Source organism: Callithrix jacchus, chromosome 2 (genome assembly GCF_049354715.1).
Source record: "Callithrix jacchus isolate 240 chromosome 2, calJac240_pri, whole genome shotgun sequence".
Taxonomy (NCBI): Eukaryota; Metazoa; Chordata; class Mammalia; order Primates; family Cebidae; genus Callithrix; species Callithrix jacchus.
The window spans coordinates 45,562,454-45,588,205 of record NC_133503.1 but is presented as its reverse complement, the minus strand read 5'-3'; the positions used below and the strand labels follow the sequence as shown (position 1 = coordinate 45,588,205).

The following is a 25,752-nucleotide window of genomic DNA, read 5'->3' as shown; positions in this document are numbered from 1 at the left end:
CAAAACAATTTCCGCTTCACCCACTATCACCAGATTTCTGGGTGGGAAGATAGAAAGGCATGTATTTAAATTTGTGGTAAACCTAGTAAAGACAGTGGGTAAAAAAAAAATAGCATTTATCAAACATTAACTTCATGGAAGAGGCTCCGGGACATAGTGGAAAAGACAGGAGTTATGTACCAAGGTACCAAGCAAGCAGCGTCGGGTCACTTAATTGCTCTATGACCAGTTTTATCTATAACACAGATGTAGAGATGAAATGTAACCATTAAGTAGAGTTCTTTGTAATGCTCTGTACACGATAGGTGCTGTCTATTTTTGAGTCTCATGCCCCATGTGTTTTCTTAGATATTGAGCTTTGCTTTATTTATCACATTATCTTAAGCAATGAGTGGTATCTTCAAACGCATCACTGTGTCACGAGAAACTAGTTGCTCTTACTTAAAGTTTGTCCGAGGAGAAAAACATACCAGGATACACCTGAGGCTGTGTGTGTGTGTGTGTGTGTGTGTGTGTTCATATTGTTGGCAATTGTGTTACCCTTTAGTCTATTACAGAAAAAAAAATATGGCTGTGAACTTCATATTTCGTAATTTGAAAAAGTGGAGAATGAATAATGTGTGACTATCTCTGTGAAAGCCAAATAAATATGAATAACCCAATCTCTTTAGAGACTGGGTTTCTCTAGAGAAACTCTAGAAGAAATTTAAGAGCTTCAATAATTTCTGGGCTTCTTTGGGGATAGTACCATCCTAATTAGAAAACTTGGCTTGTCTTCCCAACTGCTCTTTGACATTTTTTTTTGTTTGTTTTTGTTGTTGTTGTTGTTGTTAATGCAGGAAAACCCTGGGCTTTGAATCTTAGCTCTGTCACATGTCAACTGAAAGATATTGAGGAGTTATTTAACCTCTCTGAGCCTTAGTTTCCTCATTTGTAAAATATAGGTAACAGTACTCCACAGGATGGTTGCAAAAACATACATTCAAAATAACATAGCAAGGTGATAATAACAATCCTAACAACCAGCCTTCACTTGTATTTAGTGTACCAAAGGCATTAGCTAAGCACATCGTATATAGTAACACATTTGTATATAGGGTAAATCAACAATATGTGAGCCCTCAAGCCTGCGTTTTCATCCATTAGATGGAGATTTGGTTCTCCATGTAGCAGTCAGAATGATTTTTTAATTATGATTATCTGACCACCCCACACTCTAAAACACAAACACTCACATTTAAAATGTCTCTATGGTTTCTGTGGCCTGCAGGGCCCCACATATTCTGACTTTCCTGCCTTACATCAAACATACTCCATCTCACCTGGCCTCCAGACACACAGGTCTTCTTTGGTCCCTCAACATTCCCCCTCCCACCGTAAACTTTTGGGCTGCGTCTCTTTTCCTTCTGCCCCATTGCCTTGTTAATTCCAAGCTTCAACTCTCAGCTCAAGCTGAGAAGCCATCCTGACCCTCAGCTGATCACAGCTCTTAAAAAACTGGGTTTCTTTCCTGCAAAGCACTAACTCTAATTTGTCATTATGGATAAACCAATGTGACTGTTTTGTTAGTCTCTGCCTCTCTGCTGCACTGGAAGCATGACCCATGTGTAACTGTTGTACCTCCAGAACTAGAACAATACCAGGACATTACAGGCACTTAGTACATTTTTGTGGAATGAAAGATGACAAATACCAAGGCTGTTGTATGGATAAATTTCCAAAACCATATGTGAAAAATATTCTGAAGAGCATTCACTCCTACGTGCCTGAAAATCATTTTAATCACTGTGGCTTGGGGCGCTTTCTGTAACCGTACTTTAAGGGACTAGTTTTATTGCAGTGTTCTTTAACTTGAAATAAGAGGATACGAACAGAAGCCAGGACAACCAAATAATGCAGATCCATAATCAGGGTTTTGAGAAGACCTTTGGACTGTCTTCCCTTCTCTGTAGACCTCATTAAGGAAGCACATAACTCTTTCCCCTTTATAGGGGAGGATTCATCCACAAAAGTGGCATCTGAATTGGAGAAACAAAATTCCAATTATAGCTGTAAATAAGCCATTCAAGACAGGATAGAAGGGAAGCAAAAACCCAAAGGAATGAGAGAATCAGTGAAGTATAAGGAACCTTGCCTGATACTTTTTGGTGGACCTAATTTGTCACCAGGCACTGGAGGGCCTGTTTCTCTTATCTAACAAATCAGTAAGGACACTTTATTCTCCTAAAGGGACAAGTGTAGTGTGACTTGCCACGTGCTTCTTCAGATAAAATGAGATAAAATTGTCTTTATCTCATTTCCATGCTGCAAATCTCTCCCCATGCTTGACAACTCAGCTTGAGTCAAGTCTTTCTAGGAAGACGTCTTCAACATCTCCAAAAATGAAATTGTTATTATGAGTCACACAAACCACAAGGACAGTGCAAAGAAGAAATAAGAAGCAGCAGCTTCAGCGCCATGAACCCTGTGGACCACTGGCTGTGTGCTAAGGGCTGTGTCTGTGCCATCTTTGGCTCCTCACAAGTCTTTCTTATTAAATGCCATTATCTCCATGTTACAGATGAGGAAACTGACTCAGATGCAACTTACTCAGAACAACAGCTAGTGAAGTGGTAGAGCCAAGACGCAAGTCCAAACTCTCTGAATTCAAAATTGGTACTCTTAATTTTTATCACACTGCACATTTCCTTTTGAGTGTGAGAACAGCCTTCAGATTACATATTGCAACAGCCAATTTACATGCCTGTCTCCTGCATGGCCAGGAGCAACTTGGGTTCAGGAATTCTGCCTTATTTATCTTTGGTTTTTGCATCCTGGTTTAGTACAGAGCTTGACTCTGAGTAGATGCTCAAGAAATCCTTCTTAAATAAAGGACTGAATGGGAGATTGAATAAGCAAACTGAACCATATTCTACCAACAATGCTCCTTCAAGAGAAGAATCTATTTTAAAGCAAGTATCTTCCAGTGACACCCAAAAGCAGGTTTGCTGGAAGTCTACATACACACAGAGGGAAAAATAACATTGTATTTTTCTAACTCTTTGTTATATCATAAATAATAATCATTACACAAGAATAAGTAAAACATATGATACATACTATTTGCTAGGCACAATTTCACCATGTGTGTATGTCAATGTAGGTATGGATGTGTGTATGTCTGTGTGTGTGTGTGTGTATGTGTGTGTGTGTGTGTTTATCCCTAACAGTTTTATAGGATCAACACTGTTATCCTCATTTTATCCATGAGAAAACCAAGTCACAGACAAGTAACTAGTCTCAGTTCACATAGCTAATAAATGCAAGGGCTAGAATTGGAACCCATGCCGTCTGGTTCCAGAGGTACATGCTAAGAATGGATTCATTACTACTACATTTTGTACTTTTTCATATTTATAGATTCATATTTTTCATGTGTTTGAAATTCTCTTTTCAGTCCCTTTTACCTATTTAGAACCAACCCAGTCTTCATAGCCCACGTCAAATGCACCTCCACCCACAGCTTTCTCTGACTACTCATTTTCTCATCCATCTCTCTCATCTTATAAATGCACACCTACATTTAAAGTCATTTCAAAGTGCACACTGCATTTTTCTGTAACATGGAAGTAGTAATGATCAACTCAAGGAGTTATTGTAAGAATTAAGTAAGACAAAAACCTTACATCATCTGATACTGCTTTATGTCTGAAACATATTTTTTATTTTTATGCACAATGCATACATTATCCCTGCTCTCATCTAAGATCAAGACTCCACTTGAAGCTGGGTCACATCCCCTTTCTCTTCCCCAAGCACATCACTCCTGCACTTGTTCCCACTCTGTCAGCGCCAAGTTTTTTCTCTCTACAGGATCATTCTTTGCAGTTCACACACACGCTATAAATCATCTCATTTTAAACACTGATCTCATGAGCCTGTATCTTCCTTCAGCTGCTGCCCCATTGCCTGATCCTCTTTTCAGAAAAATGTCTTTCACATGTTGTCCACACTCACTGTTGCTACCTCTCCTCTGATTTGTGCTTTCTATCATGCCACCAAAATTGCTATTGTGAGAGTCACCAGTGATCACCACATTGCACAGTGCAGTCATGCTTTGCCAGGCGTTATCCCACTGCAGCTCTCAGCAATGCTGACAGATGATTGCTCCATCCTTCCTGAAGGAGTTTCCTGTCTTGGCCTGAAAGCCCACTCTTCTTCTCTGTTTCCCTCTCTCTTGTGGTCTCAGACTCCCTATTGGTTCCTTACCATCTTCCGAAACCTTAAATGTTGACGCCCAGGAATCAGTCCTCTCCTTAATCTGTACTTGCTCATAAGTGGTCTCATCCACTCCTATGGTCTTAAATAGCATTGATTTAATTTCCATATTCAGCTCCAATCTCTCACCTAAAATGCAGACCTGTACATCCAACTTCCTAGCCAACATTTCCAATCAGATGCATATTAGAGATCCCAAAACATGTATGCTGATTTCCCTACTAAAAAACTGCTGTTTGTTCAGTGTTTATCTCCGGCCTAGGAAAGAAGAGGGAACTCCATTCTCCTTGCAACTCAAGCCAAAAACCTTGAGGCTGTCCTCAATTTCCTTCTTTCTCTCATATCATTCTTCCAATTCTGTGGTAAATCCTTTGGGCTTCACCTCCTAAAAATATCCAGAATCCAATTGCATCTTATCACGTCCATCACTCAAATGTTTCTTCACCAGAGTATCCTTTCCTGGCCTTCCTATATAAAATATCACACACACACACACATGCTCACTCCCTTTCTCTCAAGATTTCCCCCTCTCTCTCTTTTCTCTGTCTTTTCCCCCGCCCCCAGTTACTTTTACCCTGCTTATTTTTTCTTCACAACACTTATCTTTGTCTGACCTGTTATATATCCATTTACTTATTTGTTGCCTGTCCTTTCCCACTATAGAATGCAAGTGACATGAAAGCAGAGGCTTTCTCTGTTTGTACATTTCTATATCTCCAGTAGGCAGAATAGTTCTCATGCATAGTAAGTACATAATAAATAATTGTGGATTGAAAGCACAAATGTATGAGTGAATGTTTATATTAAGTCTTAGTAATAAAGTGGGGGTAAATGGGTTTCAAAACTAGACAAACCTGAGTTCCAATCTCGTCATTTATAAGTACCTGCTAGATGACCTTCCCTTACTCAACTGGTGTATATCCTTCTCTAATGGTAATATATCAAAGTATTGTTGTAAGAGTGAAAAAAAGTGTTCTAAAACACCTAGCATAATGCCTGTGAATGTTCAGCGAGTAGGATGTCGTATTCTTTCTTTTGTATCTCTCACTGCACTAGCCACAGCAGCTACTAAGGATAGTCAAATTAATTTTTTTGCTTACCTACAAAGCCCATTGATTGTGGGCTCATTATGTGTCAGGGCCCATGCTAAGTGCTTTACAGTTACTATCTTTCAAAAATATCATTAGATAAGTGCTATTCATTTGCCCCATTTTACAGGTGAGCAGACAAGGCACAGAATGGCCGAGTAACCCAGTCAAAGCCACCCAGCCAAAATGTGACACATCAGGGTTTGTGCCCGTACTGCCTGACTCCAGAGCCCAGGCTCTTCGCTGCCCTAAAAGACTGCCTACAATGTTTCAGGCATTGTTCTTAGCACATGGGTAATTAAAAGATAAAAAAAAATACTCATCTGTACTTTTACAATCTAGCAGGAGGAGAAAAGGTGTATGCATACAATTCTAACAGTAGGTTTTAATCCTGGCTATGTGTGAGAATCACCTTGGCAAATACATAGGGCTATCTCCACCACAGCCCTATTGAATCAAATATCCTGAAACTGGGCCAGAGGAATCTCAGTTCTTAAGCTTCCACAAGTGAATCTTACATACAGTCAGAGGAAAGAATTCAACAATGGCCAGGGTAGAGAAACATACTGAGAGCTCAAGGAAAGGGCTCTGGGAGAAAATCTCTCTAAAATGACAGACTAAATCTGCAGCTGAAAAGAGGTTACTTTTGGGGAAGGCTTCTGATATCTGGCAGAAAAGTGGCTGCCATGGGAAGAATCAAGGTCATTGTCATCCACTTAAGAATGCAAGAATTCAAGAATTCAACCACTTATTTGCTTCAAGGTAGCTGTGAATTTGCTTCAAGAGTTTAAATTCAGGTATTGGCTAAAACATCTACCTAATATACAGAAAGTCATTTTATTTCTTGGCCTTTAATTTTATCATCTATAAAAAGGGGAGGAAATTTTGTATATATCAGGGAGTCGCTTTGGTGAGTAAATGTGATCATTCATAGCAAGTATATAGTCTTACCCAGTGCAAATTAAGAGCTTAATAAAATTAGCTATATATTAACACTCTTCATATTAGTAGAGGGCCCTGAAATCAATACTTGGCCTATGTACATTTTGGGGGGTAGAGTTTAAGAATTTTTTTTTAAATTGACAAATAATTGTACATATTCATGGGGTATGTAATGATGTTTTGATACTTACCATGTACAGAGATCAGATTAGGGTAATTAGCATATTCGTCACCTCAAACAAACACTTATCCTTTCTTTGTTTTAGAAATGTTTAATAGTCTCCTCCCAGATATTTGAAACTAATATACTATTAACTATAGGCATCATACAGTGGTGTAGAACACTGGAACTTATCCCTCCGATCCAACTGTGATTTTTGTGTCATTTAACAAGTCTCTCCGTTGTAGAGGGATCTCTCTACTCTTGTGTGCTTTGATACAATGTGGTGATAGGAAGAATCCTGGGCCTGCAATTCAGAGTCATCTAGATTCCAGTCCTCTTCACATGCGATGTCCCTTGGGAAATTGACTAATCCTGCTAGGCCTCAGAGTCAAATGAGAATATAATAAAACTTGGTGGTGTTGGCATCAGATTAAGTGATTTGTGCTTTGGGAAGTATGTCCCCCTCCTAAATCTTCCCATATTAAATCAGAAGCTAGGAGTGGTAACACATTTTCAGGAGTTTCTAATATAATCCATAAAGAACTCAGCAGAGAGAGGACAGAGATTCCATGTTTAATAAAAGCCAACTGAGCACCAGGCATTCTCCCTGTGTTATCACAGGAGGATGACTATCCCAAGTCTGCATGGTGTTATCCACATTTTACAGGTGAAAGTACTGAGGGATAACTGCTGAGATGAAGAATTTAGTTGAAAATGCCTTTGGCTTTGGAATCAGAAAAACTAGAGTTCCAGTTATGACTTAAACTTATTCTCTGAGTGTATGCTTTTTTTCAACTTTAAAATAGAAGTAATAATGCTTCCTTCTCATGTTTATTGTGAGGATCAAAGACATTGAATGCAATGCACCTGGTAGCCACATCATAGATGGCACTGACAGTATCTTTGTCGTGGTCTTACCAGAGTCACACCAAATTTGTGCTATTGCAAATCTGGGGTTCCTCCTACTTTGCTTGTTCCCAGCAAAAGAGGCTCCTGTTTTCATTCTTTGACTCTTTCAACCTACATCACATTTACTGGTGTTTGCCTGTAACATACACTGATCAGTGCTGTTTTGATTTGTGTTTCTGGATCTATGTTTTGTCTTTGGTTCTTGTGCCCCAAGGCAATTCCTTCATTTTGACTCAATTTTATAAATCTAATAGAAAAATCACTGGCAGTGAAATCATTGCCATCATTAGACAGACTGGCCCATTAGTTTTCTGAGTCATTGTTTCTTCACTGGCAGATTGAGCTGGGAGAAAAGATGGGCCGAGAGGGCCAAGGCCTTTATCTTCACAAGTGTCTGCAAAAGCACAGTTAGTAGAAAAAGCAAACAGGAGACAAATAAATTATGACTTTGAAGATATGTATGAAAGCCTGCTCTGGATCTTATTGCTGATACATGGGAATGTCACTTTTTGGAAAATCTGGGGAGCAAATTCAGTATTCTGTGAACTGCCTTGCAAGAGCAGTTATTCACTTATTTATTCATTTATTCAAAAAATACAAACACACCCATAAAGAACATCTCTATTATGTATCAGATATGAGCTGCACGATGGATTCACAGGTAGTAAAAAATAGATATGGTTCCTGCTATTACGAAAGGCAAATAAGTTAATCTAATAAATTTATTTATTCAAAAAATACGAACACACACATAAAGAACATCTCTATTATGTGTCAAATATCAAATCAGCAATGGGTTTACAGGTAGCAAAAATATATATGGTTTCTGCTTATTTGAAAGGCAAATACACTAATCTAATAAATTAAACTGTGACAAATGCAGCAATGGAGAGGATATGGCATTAGGTCAAGATCTAATGGGGCTTTTTTATGCACAGGAAGATCAGCAGAGCATCCCTAAAAAAGTGTAACTTGAGCTGAGATCTGAAGGATGAGTAGAACTTAACTAGGAAGAATGAGAAAGAGGGTATTTTTGGTAAAAGAGGGTACATTTGCAAGGCCCAGTCACCAGCGGGTCATGGTGAAAGCAAGATTCTGAGGGAAAGCCATGTGGCTGGAGCACAGAGACTAAGATGGGGTAGAGTGAAGATGAAGCTATCAAGTGATGTGACCCCCATATGCCTCTGTAACACAAATTATGGAATTTCATCCTAACCCAGAGAGCAACTATAAACTATGGAGGGGTATAAATTTTTTAAAAAGTGATCATATTTGTGGCATGAAAAGATTTTTGTGACTGCCCTGAGAATACATTGGAAGAGCTAAGAGCAGATTAGCACGCCGTCATGCATCACTTAATGATGGGAAGGTGTTCTGAGAAATGCATGTTATGCAACTTCATCATTGGGGAAATATATACTGTGCTTATCCAAAGCTAGATCATAGGGCTTAATGCACACCTAGGCTATATGGTAGAGCCTATTGCTCCTAAGCTACAATCCTATACAGCATGTTATGGTCCTGAATTCTGTGGGCAATTGAAACATGGTGGTAAGCATTTGCATATTTAAACATATCTAAACATAGAAAAGATTCAGGAGAAATACAATTTGAAAATCTTATGGAATCACCATTGTATATGTGGTCAATTATTGACCAAAATGTCATTATGCAGTGCATGAATGTATTTTAAGGAGTAGGATACACAAAATGGAGATATATGGTCACTAGAAATAGTCCTTACTGTTACTTGACAGTAGAGTTGTAAATGGCTCTAGGTATGTCCTCAAATTCCTGTATGTCTGTGACTGTATCTGAATAGATCTACTTTATGAACATGGAAACCTGTTTATTATCTTGACATCCAGACAAAGAAATTTTTATTCTCAATGAGCAGTGGCAGAAACATTCTGCTCTGTTTGGAAGTGGCAGTAAACATTCCAGGCCTAGGAGTGAGTTTGCTCTTCCAGACAGAGCGCTTGCAAAAGCATGATGTTTGGAAGAAAAGGAAAGGCTGTCTTAGGACAGAACCACTAAGAACGTTTTCATATCATGTTTATTCAGCAAGATATAGCTGCTGCATCAAAGCCTCCAGATAGAATTGTACATATACTTATTCAGCTGTGTACATTCATATATAAACAGCAAGGTAGTCCTCTCAGAGGAGTTGACCAACAGTCAGTCTTACAAGCCAAGGTTAGGAAGCCATGTCTACCTTAATTAATAATCTTTTCATGGTCCTATAAACCAGATGGCAGGATGTGGGTAGGAACCCCAAATGTAAAATCCTGTAGAAACTAGGTAGCATGAGCCAAAAAAAAAAACAAAGCATGATCCTAGCTGTTATGAATTTATGAGTTCAAGCAACACAATTCAGTTATAAAGGAAGGAAGGGAGGGAGGGAGGAAGGAAGGAAGGACGGACGGACAGACGGACGGACACTGTTCCAGGAAAACAGAACTGGCCCAGTCCTGTAGGCCACCTATTCCCATCCCATTAGAAAGAATTATAAAATTTCTATGTGAGAGAAGACTTCTGAATTCATCTATGCCACCCCTTCACGGGGGCCCTGAACACCCTCACAACATTCCTGACAAGATAGCATCAGAGAGATTGCTCCCTCTCAAACCTGGCCATTCTACTTCTGGACAATGTCAAGTATGCCTAGGTCTTTAAATTGCACTGAAATCTGTTTCTTAGAATTACCAAATAAGAAACCTGAGGCCTTTTCCACATGAAAACTCTAGAGAAGAATGAGGAGGGTTTTCACAATCTGTATAGCCTAAAGATTTCAAGTTCCTTCAAGCAGGACCCTATGACTTCAGGGTCGTAATAAGAAGCATTTAGGTGCCTAGCCCTTTTCTAAGTATTTTAATGTATTAGCTCACTTAGTGCTAATTACAGTCTAGTTAAGAGAAAGCATTTATTGTCCCCATTGTATAGATGCAGACACCAAGGCTCAGAAAGAGAAGTAAGTTGCCCAAAGTCCCATAGTTAGCAAGCAGGAGGGGTGGGATTTGGACCCAGGTAGGCTGGCTCCAGATCTCTGTTCTTCCGCTTCTGAAATGGAGGGAAAACACAGGCTTTACTGTCACAGTCCTGCATTTGAATAAAAGCTCCAACAGTTCCCCTGGGAAATGACTGCCCCTAACTATGCCTCCGTTTCTTTATCTGTAAAGTTACAGTTATAAAGCTTGCCTCAGAATTGCTGTGATACTAAATAAAATAATGCATGCAAAGAAGCAGCACAGTGCCTTGCACATACTGGGCATGCAGCAAAGACTGAGGAAGTAAATGAGTGGATAATTAAGTGAAGACCTCCCGGCCCTATCTTCCTGTATTAGTTCACTAAGGCTGCCGTAACAACATGCAAGAGTCTGGGTGGCTTAAACAACAGTAGTTTATTTTCTCACATTTCTGGAGGCTGAAAGTCTCAGATCCAGGTGCCAGCAGACTGGTTTCTCCTAGGGCCTCTCTCCTTGGCTTGCTGACAACCACCTTCTCAACTGAGTCTTCACGTGGTCTTTTCTCTGTGAGGGCATACTCTGGATGAATTCTTCTCTTCTTGCAGAAACACCACCAGTCCTCTTAAATTAAGGTCCCATCCCTAATAACCTCATTTAACCTTAATTACCTCCTTAATGGCCCTGTTATTAAATACAGCCACATTGGGGGGGGGGTGAGGCTACAAACTATGGCTTTGCAGGGGGACACAATTTAATCCATAGCACCTCCCTCACAAAGCTGTCTTACTCTTTGCCCCAGTTCTCAAGCAAAAGACCTATTGTAGGCTGTCTTCAGGAGTTCAGCCACAAACAGGGAGTCACAACATAAATAAGGACAAAAGACTAGAATAAGAACAGATGTATAATATAATATCACTGCAAATCATTGTTCCACCAGTCTAGACTATAAAGTATTCTGCAGCCTAGGAATAACACAAACAAGCTACAAGATATTAGCCCCTGATCTCCTCTAACTCTTCTCTTCACTCAACTTCACTCCAGCCATACTGGCCTCCTTGCTGTTCTTCAAACAGACCACGTACATCCCCTCTCCAGGGCCTTTCTACTTGCTGCTCCCTCTGCCTGGAATGCTCTTCTCTCAGCTGCTTGGTTCTTTTCCTCACTTCTTTTGTCTTTATACAATCATCTTACATATAGGCCTTCCTGCCCATCCTATCTGAAGAGCACACCTCCCATCACTCACCCTTCATCTGACTCCCTGGATTTTCTTACTGCTTGACATATTATGTACTTGCTTATCATTTCTTTCTCTTGCTAGGCTGTTAGCTCCTTGAGAACAGGTACTTTGTGTTTTTTGCTCATTATTGTATCTGGTATATAGTAGTGAATGATAAATCTTTGTTGGATGAATGAATAATCATCATGTTTGGTAGCAGCAGAAGGCTAAAAGGTTTTGGCTCCCTTTTTCTAGGACAGTAGTTTCCAAATGTTAACTACCATACATAAGAATTATCTACAGTGCTTAGCTTAAAATGCAGATTTGTACTCAGTAACCGAAAATCTGTGAAGTCCTATGGCACCTTAAATTAGAAGATCTCAAAGCATTCCCCCACACTGTCATCAACAAAGCTTTGTCACTGACAGGCTGCAAAATGGAAAGTATCCCTTTTTTGTAGTGTTAGACACGATGAAGCTATGGTAGAAAAGGGTTAAGCAAATGAATAAAAAGCAAATAATAAAAATAAATAAATAAAATGAAGATCTGGGGACTTATAGCACCCCACCCCCCACACCCAAAGCTCTGAATCAGTAGATCCTGAGCTGAGCCTAAGAATCACCATTTTCAAAAAGTACCCCGGTGCCTTTTGAGGAAAGAACCCTAAGCGCAATACTTCAAGAAACTTTGTCCTAGGATGACAAAGTTAAAAAAAAAAAGTGTCGCCACTGAACTTTGCATAGTCTCCTCCCTCCTTCCACGTCTAGTTCGTGGTATGGAAACTCTGGGCTGAGCATCAGGGAACAGTGATAGTGGGGAAAGGTGATTAGGTGTGCTGTTCATAATGCCCAGTTTTCTACGTCTCAGTTGGAGAGAGCATAGCTGCAGACCTGCTAAAGGAAGGCTCTTACAGGTGAACTCAGAAGCAGAGGAACAATGTCAGTTTTCTCCCTTGCCTATTCACAGAGCTACTTTCTAGATGGCTGATGCAGTCTGTGAGGAGAGAAGGGCACACACTGGTCATTGGCAGTTCTCAAGTCAGACACCCAGAGTTGGAAGTGACATGGAAGCCCTTTTTAGAACCTGCCCACCGTCTTGCAGATAGATTAACCCAAAAAGGTGAACTGCCCAAAACCAGACAGAGAATTAGTGTAAACCAGTGGTAGTGAACCCAGCCTGTGGACTCCGCGGTGGTGTTTTGGCCTCTGTACTTACATGCAAAGTGGTTTGACTGTTTCTGACATTCCTGGGAATAACGCAGAACAATCTGATGACCTGAGTAGTAACTCTGTGAAGAGGGGAAGAAACACCTCAAGGATACACTATAAAGAATCGATTGCCTTTCACAAGGCAGGCATGTGTCTCAGTAATCCCTCAGGAGAGAACCAGCCTCAAGGTATTTTTAAATGTCTGAGGGAGGCATGTCTAATGGCACTATTATTTTACAGTTTTTTTTTTTTAAAGGAAGCTCATCTTTCTTTGAAATTGGTCCTATTCACACAGAGAATGGGCTGAAAAGACTCTTAGCTGTTATTAAGCCTTCAAGAATGTTCTCATATGTGCTACCTTCCTCACATTGAGCACCTAACAAGGTAATTCAGGGCCACGGTATATGTTACATGTTTGCTCACACTAAGCTCCTGAAGCATCACTAAGTAATGGGCCAAGCCTGAGTGTTTTGAGCTCAGGGCTGGGGATTTGGGACAGTCGGATATTATGAACTGGTTCTCCTACAGTTTCCCCTGCTCCAATCTTAAGCATGACCCTGTGCCAGCTTGCATTTGTCCCTGTCTAATTGACCTAGTAAACTTTCCGTAACTGCTTGGAACAGTCTCCTCTTAATTCATTTTATTTGCAGTCATTTCTAGTCTTCTGTTTGAAAATTGTATTTTAAACTTTGATTGAGATAAATTAGAGCTGAGATGATAAGTGGAAGTGATCCTGCAGGTGAAGCAGTGGCCAAGGCTCTCATTACAACTCTCTGTTGATCCTCAGATATGCTCAGGGTATAATATAAAATTATTTATTTGAAACAGTATTATCAGGTCCTAGCACAGACCTCACCAAACTGATGTTCTAGGCATCTAGTGATACCCAATGTTCATTTAAAAAACCACTTGCCCGGCAAGACCTGATTTTATGGCATGGAAGAAGAAAGGTATCTTCACTCCATGGATTTTAGCTTTTTATATATTAGGCTCTCAAAGCTTGCAGCTTAGCAGGGTCAACAAATGAAACAAGATACATGAAAGCATCTGAAACAGTGCCTGGGGATTAGCAGGGACTCAAATGTTACATTCTGCTCTTCCACCTGCCTTTGTCTAGAGAAGAAATTTAGTGTTGGACCACTTGTTGCTCCCTTTATTAATTATGGCTTGAGAACTTACTATGTGTTGAGCATGCTTCTAGACACTAAGTACACAGTGCTGTAAAAGACAGATTTCTGTTCTCATCTTACATTCTGGGGGAAAACATGGTTGATTAATCATAACAAGCATTAGATCCAAATTAAGGTGGGAACTACAAACAAGACATGAACAAGATTTGGATAAAATTGAAATGATGAATTTGCATATACTTAACTGCAGAAATTGCCTCCAAATTGGTCTGCCTGCAAGTAGGCTTCGTAAATGGTCTTCTTGGTAGGTTTGCTTTTTTTTTTTGAGACAGAGTGTTACTCTGTCACCCAGGCTGGAGTACAGTGGTGTGATCTCAGCTCACAGCAACCTCTGCCACTGAAGTTCAAGGGACTCTCCTGCCTCAGCCTCCCTAGTAGCTGGGATTATAGCTGTTTGCCACCATGCCTGGGTAGTTTTTGTATTTTTTTTTTTTTTTTTAGTAGAGACAGAGTTTCACCATCTTGGCTAGGCTGGTCTTGAACTCCTGACCTTGTGATCCACCTACCTTGGCCTCCCAAAGTGCTGGAATTACAGGCATAAGCTACCACACCCAGCCCTTGATAGGTTTCTGAGCAATCGTGGCTCATTTGGGTTCTTACTGGTAAGCATTTCTCGGGCCTCAGTTGAAGATCTCTCTTTTCCCATCTTGCGCTCTAATTCTTCACAGAATAGTGGGCAGATGCATGATCCTCCACAGAAGTAGAGCCCCCTGGGATCTACCTGGGTCTTCAGACCCAAGGGACGGCATTAGTTTTTTCAGTGTTTTTGAAGCCTCTGTGATGTATAGGCAGAGGTCAGGCTCTGGACCAATTGCAATGAATACTGCCACCAACCTCCTGACACTTGCATATTAGTAGGGGGTAAAAAACATCAGTAACTTTTAAAATAGTGGTAAGAGCTGGGAAGAACATTAAAACAAGGATAAATGATGATTAGGGACTGAGGGCTACCAGGAATTGGGCAGACAGGGAAGGCATCTTGGAAGAGGTGCTTTTGAGCTGAGGCTTGACTGATGGGAAAGGGTCAGCAATGTGAAGATCCCAGTGGAGAGCATTCCAAGTGAAGGAACCTGTAAGCACAAATGACTGGACAAAGGCTGGAATCAACTCGATGTCATATTGAAAAAGTAGGAGGGTCATTGTGGAGTACTGTGTCTTTTCATGGTGGGAGTTGTAGCTTTGTTTAAAAAAATAAATAATCTCAAATACTTAACCGCTTCTCGTTCACTATACTTTTAAAAGAAGCAGTGTATCTTAGTAGTGAAGAAACTTGGCTTCTGGAGGCAGTTTACTTAATTCTGCAAGGGCATAATTTGGCCCTAAATCAGACCACCTAGGTTCATTTCTAGCTAAGTGACATTGAGCAATTTACAGAATCTTACTGTGCCTTGTTTGCCATAAAAAGGAGATAAGAATAGCCCTATTGCACAGAAATCATTTGGTGATAAACTGGGGTAATGAACATAAAGTGTTTACCAGCCTAGGGAAAGTACCCAAAGTATGCTGGCTGTTATAATCCCTTCCTTGTTTCCTCTAGAAGTTTATTTTCTTGATCATTGTTGCCACCCTTTTATCCCACCAGCCACTCACTGAACAGAATTCTAAACAAACTAGAAAACAGTTTCCCAAGAATTTTATGATTTGAGTGCCATTGAAATCTTTGGAGAGTTATCGATGTAATTTAATAAAGGAAGTGTTTAATGTAATTTAACGATGTCACTTAAAATTCTCATTCAATTCATTCTAGGCCCTGGAGAATTCTGTCCCCAGGGGACACTATATAGTATTCCTCCATCAAACTTGTCCTCCTTTCCCTATTTTTTTCACAGCTTTCTATCACCCATTCATGTTATGCATTTACTTATTTTGTTGCTTAACTTGTAAGAATTAAGCTTTATGAGAACAACGATTTGGCTTGTTTGTTCAATGAACCATCCCCAGTTCCCTCTGATAGTGTTCAAATAATAGAGCTCAAGAAATTCTTGTTTACTAGATTTATGTCTCTACACACCCCTAAAACATATACCAGGAAATGGGTCTGCTAATGAGTCAAAGAGCCTTGGTTCTAAAAGGATCCTTTAACACAGGCTGAGTGCCAGCTTCTCAGTGACCCAGGAGGGCAATGATTCTCCAAGAAGAACCGATACATAAATACAAAACATTACATAAATTTATTACTCACTCATTCCCTCAACAAATCTTCATTAGGTCTTGACTTTATGCCAGGCAGAGTATTAGATGCTGATAAACAAAGGTAAATAAAACAGAGTCCCTGGAGAGTACAGTCTTGTAGTTAATCACTCTAATTCTTATAAAAACCAATATTATCTGTGCTTATGAATCTGAAGCCTAGAACCTAGAGAATAAATAAAACCTTCTGGCAATGTGCCTATGAGTGGTCAGGAAATGCTGTTCCTGGTCTGACTCATCCCTTCTCACACCACTCTTAAGGTATTGGTGGTTTTCAGTACTATTCTATGCCATTCTACAGATGGCATACATACATATCCCATGATATACAACAGTTTCTCACTCACTCAACACATGCATGTACACACACATACCCCCAATGTAAAACTCTCATTCAGCACCAAAATGAATGCTACGGAACAAAGAACCTGAATACATAAATATATTTATGTATATATTTATACATGTGTATATTTATAATTACATACATATATGTACATACACATATATGTACACACACACACCTTTCTTTCTGTCAGAGATTCAAGGATAGGTTCCCAGCCTACTTTTTTTTTGTCTAATAATTTACTCACATGTAGCTAAGTTTTTCTTGGATGATAATGTCAGATGTCACTCTGTCTTTAGCCCTTTCTGATTTTAACACTGGTTACCTAAATAAGCCTGTGGTATAGATTCTTTCTTGCTGAGATTTGACTATCTTGGGAACATATGATTTTTTTTTTTTTCTGAAGCAACTGTAGATTCCTTCGAGAGTTGTATGCTGGAAAGGTTAAGCTCTCCAGTTAGACTGCCTGGGTTCCCCCTTCTCTACTGCATGCTAACTTGGGCAAAGTTACTTAACCTCTCTGGTATATGATTTGCTCATCAAAAAACTTGACTCATAATAATACTGCATAGGGTTAATGTGGAATTAAATGAGTTAATTCACAGAGTGGTTAGCAAAATTTCTGACACATTTCAATTGCTTAATAGAATTTGTTGATTTTCTTTTTCATATTTCCTCTCCATTGCATCTACTACTGGCTAATCTAGGCAGAAATTAAGCCATTACTAAAATTCACAAAAAGTCTTCTTAATGCTATGATTCAATGGATTTCCAGGGGAGGGTTAATTCTCCAAATGCATAAAAATAACCATATTTAATCAAAACCACAATAAAATACCATCTCATACCAGTCAGAATGGCTACTATTAAAAAGTCATAAAAACAACAGATGCTGGTGAAGTTGTGGAGAAAAACGCTTTCACCCTGTTGGAGGGAATGTAAACCAATTCAACCATTGTGGAAGACAGTGTGGCAATTCCTCAAAGACTTAGAAGCAGAAATACCATTTGACTCAGCAATCCTGTTACTGGGTATACCCAAGTGAATATAAATTGTTCTATTATAAAGATACATGCATGTATATGTTCATTACAGAACTATAGAAATAGTTCTGTAATGGAAAGCAAAGACATGGAATCAATCTAAATGCCCATTGATGATAGACTGGATAAAGAAAATGTGGCACATATACACTACGGAATGCTATGCAGCCATAAAAAGGAATAAGATCATGTCCTCTTTCAGGGACATGGATGAAGCTGGTGGCCATTATCCTTAGCAAACTAACACAGTAACAAAAGCAAATATTGCATGTTATCTCTTATAAGTGGGAGCTCAATGCTGAGAACACATGGACACATGGGGAGCAACACACACTGGGGAGAGTGGAGGGTGAGAGGACGGAGAGCATCAGGAAGAATAGCTAATGGATGCTTGGCTTGGGTTCTGGGTGATGAGATGATCTATGCAGCAAACCACCATGGCACATGTTTATCTATGTAACAAACTGCACATCCTGCACATGTATCCCTGAACTTAAAATACAAGTTGGAAATTAAAAAAATCATTGCATTTTAAACCACAAAATATTAATATAGAACACTGAAATTATAAGAAAATTCATTGAGAAAAAGAAAGAATTATTACAAAACTTTGTGAAGTGATTTAGCATGATTATATTTTTATAGTACCAAGTAACCAGGTAGAAAATTAAAATTTTAATCAGTTATCTAGACATCCAAGCTGTTTTTTCCCTTTATTTTTCATCAAGATACTTACAGTTATATAAAGACAGACTCTTGGTCTTTGAGGTTTTTGATCTTCCTAAGATTTTTCTTAACTATTTTTCTCTTTCCATTCTTTTCTATTTGAAACTAAACTTCTTGGCAGTGTAAATCGCTTTCTACTTTGCATGTAATTTTGTTTCTTGGATAACAGAATAAATGGGTCAAGCTAAGCCCCAAGACTAAATGGTCAAACAAAGTCAGTCTTTCTGATTTTCCTGAACTCAAAAACTTGAGAGGCTACTTTAGAGAGTTGTTCTAACAGAAGACAAAGGAATTCAGAGAGAATGACCTGACTTTGGTTTGTCCTTCTGATATGGTTTGGCTCTGTGTCCCCACCCAAATCTCATTTCAAATTGTAATCCCCACATGTTGAAGAAGAGTCCTGGGGGGAAGTGAGTGGATCATGGGGGAGGCCTTCCCCCTTGCTGTACTTGTAATAGAGTTCTCATGATATCTAATGGTTTAAAAGTGTGGAACCTTCCCCCCTCACTCTCTCTCTTTCTCTCCTGCTACCATGTAAGATGTGCCTTGCTTCCCCTTCGCCTTCTGCCATGATTGTAAGTTTCCTGAGGCCTGCCCAGACATGCAAAACTGTGAGTCAATTAAACCTCTTTTCTTTATAAATTACCCAGTCTCAGGTAGTTCTTTATATCATAGCAGTGTAAGGAAGAACTAATGCACCTTCCTTCTGAGAATGATGTTAAATGAGCTGAGTTCAGAGTTTGTTACCAAAGTTTTATCTGGCAGTCATAGTACAAAGTGTTATCTCTCCCTTCCTCTTCCTTCCCCCCATAACTCCTTCCTTCTACCACCATCACTAATTACCAAAAGGATTGTTTAAAAAAAAGTTTCAGTCATCAGTCATCCAAAGTCTTTCTTATCATTACCTGGTTTCTTTGTTCCTGAAGTTCACTTGAGATAGTAAAATGAAATACTGGTTAGCTTTGTGGTCTTAAGAAAGGAATGGAAACATTCCAAACCTCATACATCTTATTTTTAAATTATACATTATAATAGGATCTAATTTAGAGGATTGATGTGATAAATAAGTGAGATAATCTAGCACATTGTCTAACAGAAATAAAGGATCAACTGAACATATACAGTCATTATTATTACAATAATTATGTAATAGTTCTATAAAAAGAGAGAGGGTATAGACAAAGGAAAAATTATGGATTTTAAATTTTGCTTTTAAGTAAAAAAATAATAAACATGGACTCATTCCAGAGAAATGACATTCAGAAGAGCAGTGGTATAAGAGCTTGAGAGTATATTCCTTTCATTGTCATTCACTGCGATATTTCACAGATAATTAATAAGGACATACTATGAGTCATTATTTTACTATGAGTCACTATCAGTTTAGATGCTGGCAAAATGGTAATGAATAAAGCAGACAGTGAAAGGAAAAACATTTTAAATAAATAACTTTGGTTAGCTATCAAAATTGTGAAGAAAATAATACAGGACAATGTGATAATGAAAGATTGAGTGGCCATTAAATAGAGTGGTCCAGGAAGCTAAGATTTGAAGGATGTAAGGTCATCAGCCATGAAAAAACAAAGGGAGAGGATCTTCTAGACAGAGGGAATCACAAGAAAAAGGGACCTTAAGCAGTAATGAGCTTACTATGTTAGCATAAAAGAAAGCAGAGCAGTGTGGCTAGAGCTTAGTTTGCAAAAGGAAGAATGATGAAGCCACAGTCAATATGGAAGGTAGGGGGCCAGGCCATGTATGGCCTTAAATGCCATGATGAAGAACTTGACTTTATTTTCAGTGTAAAAGGAAACCTTTGCAGGTTTAAAGTAGGTCAAGGACATATTTTTGTTTTTGAGCTATCCAGTTGCTGTGTGGAGGTAAATTGTAGGGAAGCAAGAGTAAGAGACAAAAATACCAATAGGAGGCTATTACAGTTGGTGAACAAAAGAGGACAGAGGCTTGGATTAATACAACAGCTGAGAAGATGGAAAGAAATGAATAGATATTCCATCAATTATTGTGGAGCCAGAGTTGATAGGATTGCTAGTAAATTGGATAAGTTTAAGTATGGTGTTAATGAGGAAAATATGAGTGGCATCCCTGTGATGAAGGCTTGACTTGCTACGTAGGCTTATAGATAGCAAAGAAGAGGATGAAACGTTACCTCCCAACCTACCAGCTGTCTCCATCCCAACCCACCTACAACCTTCTCAGTCACAATTCCTCTAAGCAAAAAGAGGTACAGTCAAGCTATGAGTATCTTCTCACCTTCCTTCCACAAGTCACTCATATCTGTTACTCTGTTCTCGGCTAAGATATAAGTACTTGTCATACAGTAGCAAGTAAGACAGACACGCCTCTGTTCCAGGGCAACTTATACTCTAATGGGAGAAGTTGTAATGTAAAAAGTAAACATAACAAAATATCAGGCGCCAGCAACTACTATGGTAAAATAGGGATAGAATAATATGTTAGTAACTGTTGGATTGCTACATTAGAATAGATATTCAAGGGCCCCTATTCAGGAGTATCAGAATTCTGTTTGAGCAAGATTAACTTTGAGTTGTATGTCATCCATCCATGGAGTGACAGCACATAAGCCCTGAGTTTTGGGAAGAGAAAAGAATGAGAGGTATAGATGGTATTTAAAGCCATGGCCCTGCATGGTTAAGAGAAAAAGTAGAAATTGAAAGTAGAAAGAGGCCCAGGACCAAATATTTATTGGCCTGACTTCCTGGTCAGTAATCTTCTCCACTGCTATAGTACAGAAGCTTTTAAATCAATTGACTGTATTTTTAATTTGAGTATTCAATGTTTTTATTTTATTAACCTAAGGTTTTCATTTGTCACTATGGCATAGTCTCATAATTTTTAAAAAATCAAAAACCAGCAGATGTTGGCATGGATGCAGCAAACAGGGAACACGTCTACATTGCTGGTGGGAATGAAAACTAGTACAGCCACTGTGAAAAACGAAGCGAAGAGTGAGGAAATTTTTAAAGAACTAAAACTAGAATTACCATTTGATCCAAAAATCCTATGACTGGGTATCTACTCAGAGGAAAAGATGTAATTATTTGAGAAAGATACTTGCACACATATGTTTATAGCAACACAATTCACAATCACAAAATTGTGGAATCAACCCAAATGTTCATCAATAAATGAGTGGATAAAGAAACTGTGGTATATATATGTGTATATATACACACATTTATATATAAAGAAATATATATACATATATATAAAGAAACTGCGGTATACATATATATAAACTGTGGTATGTATATTTACACACACACACACACACACACACACACACACACACGATGGAATACTACACAGCCATGAAAAAGGAAAGAATTAACAGCATTTGCAGTGACCTTGGTGAGAATGGAGATTATTCTTCTAAGTGAAGTAACTGAGGAATGAAAAAACAAACATCTATGATGTTCTCACTGATATGTGGGAGTTAAGCTATGAGGGCAAAAAGGCATAAGAATGATACAATGGACTTTGGGGCTGGGGAAGAGTGGGAGGGTGGTGAGGGATAGATTACAAATATGGTGCAATGTATACTGCTTGGGTGGTAGGAGCACCAAAATCTCACAGATCACCACTAAAGAACTTACTCATGTAACCAAGTAAGATAGACACACCTCTGTTCCAGTGCCATTCTTACAGGAGTAAGGTGGTATCACATTGTGGTTTTGATTTGCATTTCCCTGATCATTAGTGATGCTGAGCATTTTTTCATGTTTGTTGGCCATTTGTGTGTCTTCTTTTGAGAATTGTCTATTCATGTCCTTAACCCACTTTTTGATGGGATTGTTTGTTTTATTCCTACTGATTTGAGTTCATCGTAGAGTGTGCATGTTAGTCCTTTGTCAGATGTACAGATTGTGAAGATTTTCTCCCACTCTGTTGGGTTGTCTGTTTACTCTGCTGACTGTTCCTTTTGCCATGCAAAAGTTCTTTAGTTTAATTAGGTCCCCGCTATTTATCTTTGTTTTTATTGCATTTGCTTTTGGGTTCTTGGTCATAAAATCCTTACCTAAACCAAATGTCTTAAAGGGTTTTTCCAATGTTATCTTCTAGAATTTTTACAGTTCCAGGTCTTAAGTTTAAGTTGTTAATCCATCTTGAGTTGATTTTTGTTAAGGTGAGAGGTGAGGATCCAGTTTCATTCTCCTACATGTGGCTAGCCAATTAGGCCAGCACCATTTATTGAAAAGGGTGTCCTTTCCCCACTTTATGTTTTTGTTTGCTTTGTTGAAGATTAGTTGGCTGTAAGTATTTGGGTTTATTTTTGGGTTCTCTATTCTTTTCCATTGGTCTATGTGCCTAAATAAAAAGCACAGAAAATAAGAAAAAAGCCTAAAGATACATGGGACGTAGTAAAAGGGCCTAACATATTTTTAATTGAGGTCCAAGAGGTACGACAGAGAGGTAGTGAGCAATATCCATATTTGGGGAGATACCAGCTGAGATTTTTCTAAAATTGATGAAAGCCATTGAACTACAGATATATGAACTGTTATTAACCCTAGTCAAGATAAATGTTTTAAAAAATAACAATGCCTAGGCACATCAAAGTAGAATTGAAAAAATAAAACAAAATCTTAAAAATAGAGACAAACACTACCATTAAAACAAAAACAGTTGGACAGCTTTTTTTAATGAAATTATGGAACCACCATGCACAGTGGCTCACGCCTGTAATCCCAGCACTTTGTGAGGCGGGTGGATCACAAGGTCAAGAGATCAAGACCATCCTGGTCAACATGGTGAAACCCCGTCTCTACTAAAAATACAAAAAATTAGCTGGGCATGGTGGTGTGTGCCTGTAATCCCAGCTACTACTCAGGAGGCTGAGGCAGGAGAATTGCCTGAACCCAGGAGGCAGAGGTTGTGGTGAGCCGAGATCGCACCATTGCACTCCAGCATGGGTAACAAGAGCAAAACTCTGTCTCAAAAAAAAAAAAAAAAGAAAAGAAATTGTGGAACCACAAAAACCATAGAGTCACAACTTTAAAATGCTGAAAGGAGCTGCCACTCTAGAACTCTTTATCTAACAAAATAACCTTTAAGATAAAAGCAAAATAAATATGTTTTTAAATAAGTAAATATGAGATAATTTATTGCAAGGAGAGATGCATTTAAAATACAGAAGTAAACAATAATGAAAAGTGTTGTATGTTGATGGAAAAAGTGAACAGAAATAATAATATCATGTAAAGTTTAAAATAGGGGGCAAAAATAATGCAAATACCAGAATGAAGAGATTGAGGGGGTTAAAGTGATTAAGCTCTCTTAACGTTTTGGGGAAGTAGTAAGATAGCTAAAATAAATTAGACTTTAATAATTAATACTTACATGCTACAATTTCTAGTGTAACCATTATTTTTAAATGGTAAAATAATTCATGAATTACAAGACAATAGAAGGAAATTTTAGAGGTTAAAAATACATTCCTCTAAAATAAAACAAATAAATCTATGGTAGTTACATTAATTATAAATGGACTAAAAAACTAAAGGCTAGTTCTGGAACTGGATTTTTAAGAATTATGCTATCAATATTCGTGAGAAAATCTCTCAGTAAGCTACATGTAGAAGGGAACATTTTTTATGGGATATTTTATTAGAAAATATGAAAGTATAAGCAAACTATTAGACTAAATAGGTAATTTTACAAGGTGTTTAGATACCTAATTAACATGTAAAATGAACTTGTATCTTCACATGATAGCAACAAACACTTAAAATGATTTTTGGGGGGTTACATTATTTATAATAGCAACAAAGCATCAAATATTTGGGAACAAATCTAAGTAAAGATGATCAAAACTTCAATACCAAAAATCTTTATTAGCAGAAAGTAGGGAAGACAAGTAATTGGAGGACTATATCATGTTCACAGATAGAAAGATTCAACATTGTAAAGTTGTTTATTCTTTCCTAGTTGATCTACAGCAATACTCAGTTTTAATCAAAATTTCAGGATTGGTTTGGGGAAAATGAAAGGCTAATTCTTAATTTATATAGAAATGTAAAGGGTGAAAAGCCAGCCAACACAATTGGAAGAATAGTAGAAGGAATTGACCACTTATATAGTCAGCTGGGATTGCCATAACAGAATATCAGAGACTGGGTCACTTGAACAACAGAGACTGATTTTCTCACCGTTCCAGAAGCTGGATTAAGGTGCCAGCAGGGTGATTTTTGGTGAAGCCTCTTCTTGGCTTGCAGACAGCTTCCTTCTTGCTGTGACCTCATATGACCTTTCTTCTATGTGTGCACACTCTTGGTGTCTTTTCCTTTTCCTAGAAGTATAACAATCCTATTGCCTTAGGGGCTCACTTTTATGACCTTATTTAACCTTATTTATCTCCTCAAAGACCCTTTCTGCAAATACCATCACATTGGGAGGTTAGGGTTTTGATATATGAGTTTGCAGGGAGACACAGTTCAGTCTAGAACACCATCTATTAAGATATCTTATAATGCTTCAATAATTAAGATATTGGGTATTGGATACAGGATGAATAAATAAATCAGTGGAATATACTAAAGTCCAGAAGCACACATTTATACGGATTTCCAGTCTTTTAAAAGATGACACTGCAGGGCAATGGAAAAAATGTGGTCTTTTCAATAAATGGTGTGGAGAAAATTTGAAATTATTTTGGGACAAATAATCTTGATCCCTACCACAGGCACATAATGCAATTTCGTATGTAATGTTTAAAATGTATAAAATAAAACACTAAATTTTCTAGAAGATAACATAAGATAAAATATTGACAACCTTAGGTAGGTTAAAATGTTTAAAATGGCATAAAAAGTGATATAATCATAAAAGGAAATATTGATAATTAGACTACATTAAAGTTAAATTTTCCTACTCAAAAAAAAAAAAAAAAAGAGTTAAGAGACTGGAAAGACAAGCCACAGTGTAGGAAAGTAGGTTAGCAAAGCAGGTAACGACCACCAGACTTAATAGCAGTTTATAAAAATACTAAAAATAAGAAAAATTCTGACAGCTCAATAGAACAATAGGCAAAAGACTTGATAGACATTTCAAAAAGGAGAATAAGTACTTGAAAATGTAGTCAATTCATTATCAGGGAAATGCATATTAAAGCCACAGTGGAATATCACTACACACTGATCAGAATGGCTGGAATTAAAAGGACTAAAATTACCAATGGTTGTTAAGGATATTGTGATACTAAAAATCTCATATGTTACCAGTGAGAATACAAATTATTATAAGCACTTTGGAAAATAGGCAAATCTACTAAAACTGCATCTATATATACAGTAAATCCAATTATTCTACCAAGTATATATGCAAGAGAAACACATAGATACATTCACCCAAAGACATGTATACGAATGTTCATAGCAGTACTGTTCATGATAACCCTAAATGAAAACAACTCAATGTCCATAAAAAATAGAATGACCAAGCAAATTGTGAGATATTTATACACGGAATTGCTT

At 38.2% G+C, this 25,752-nt stretch overlaps 1 protein-coding gene across 25 annotated transcripts in view; it reads left to right on the top strand.

The window, feature by feature from the left end:
• PPP2R2B (protein phosphatase 2 regulatory subunit Bbeta) overlaps positions 1-25,752 on the top strand; it is a 494,567-nt gene that overhangs the window by 27,710 nt on the left and 441,105 nt on the right. For 11 of the 25 annotated variants that reach the window (XM_054250384.2, XM_078362507.1, XM_078362490.1 and 8 more), the window contains one exon: positions 18,784-18,855. The exons of the other annotated variants lie outside the window; for them this stretch is intronic. In XM_054250384.2, coding sequence (XP_054106359.1) covers positions 18,784-18,855 — 72 coding nt within the window. The remainder of the gene's footprint in view (positions 1-18,783; positions 18,856-25,752) is intronic. 25 annotated transcript variants of the gene reach the window in all.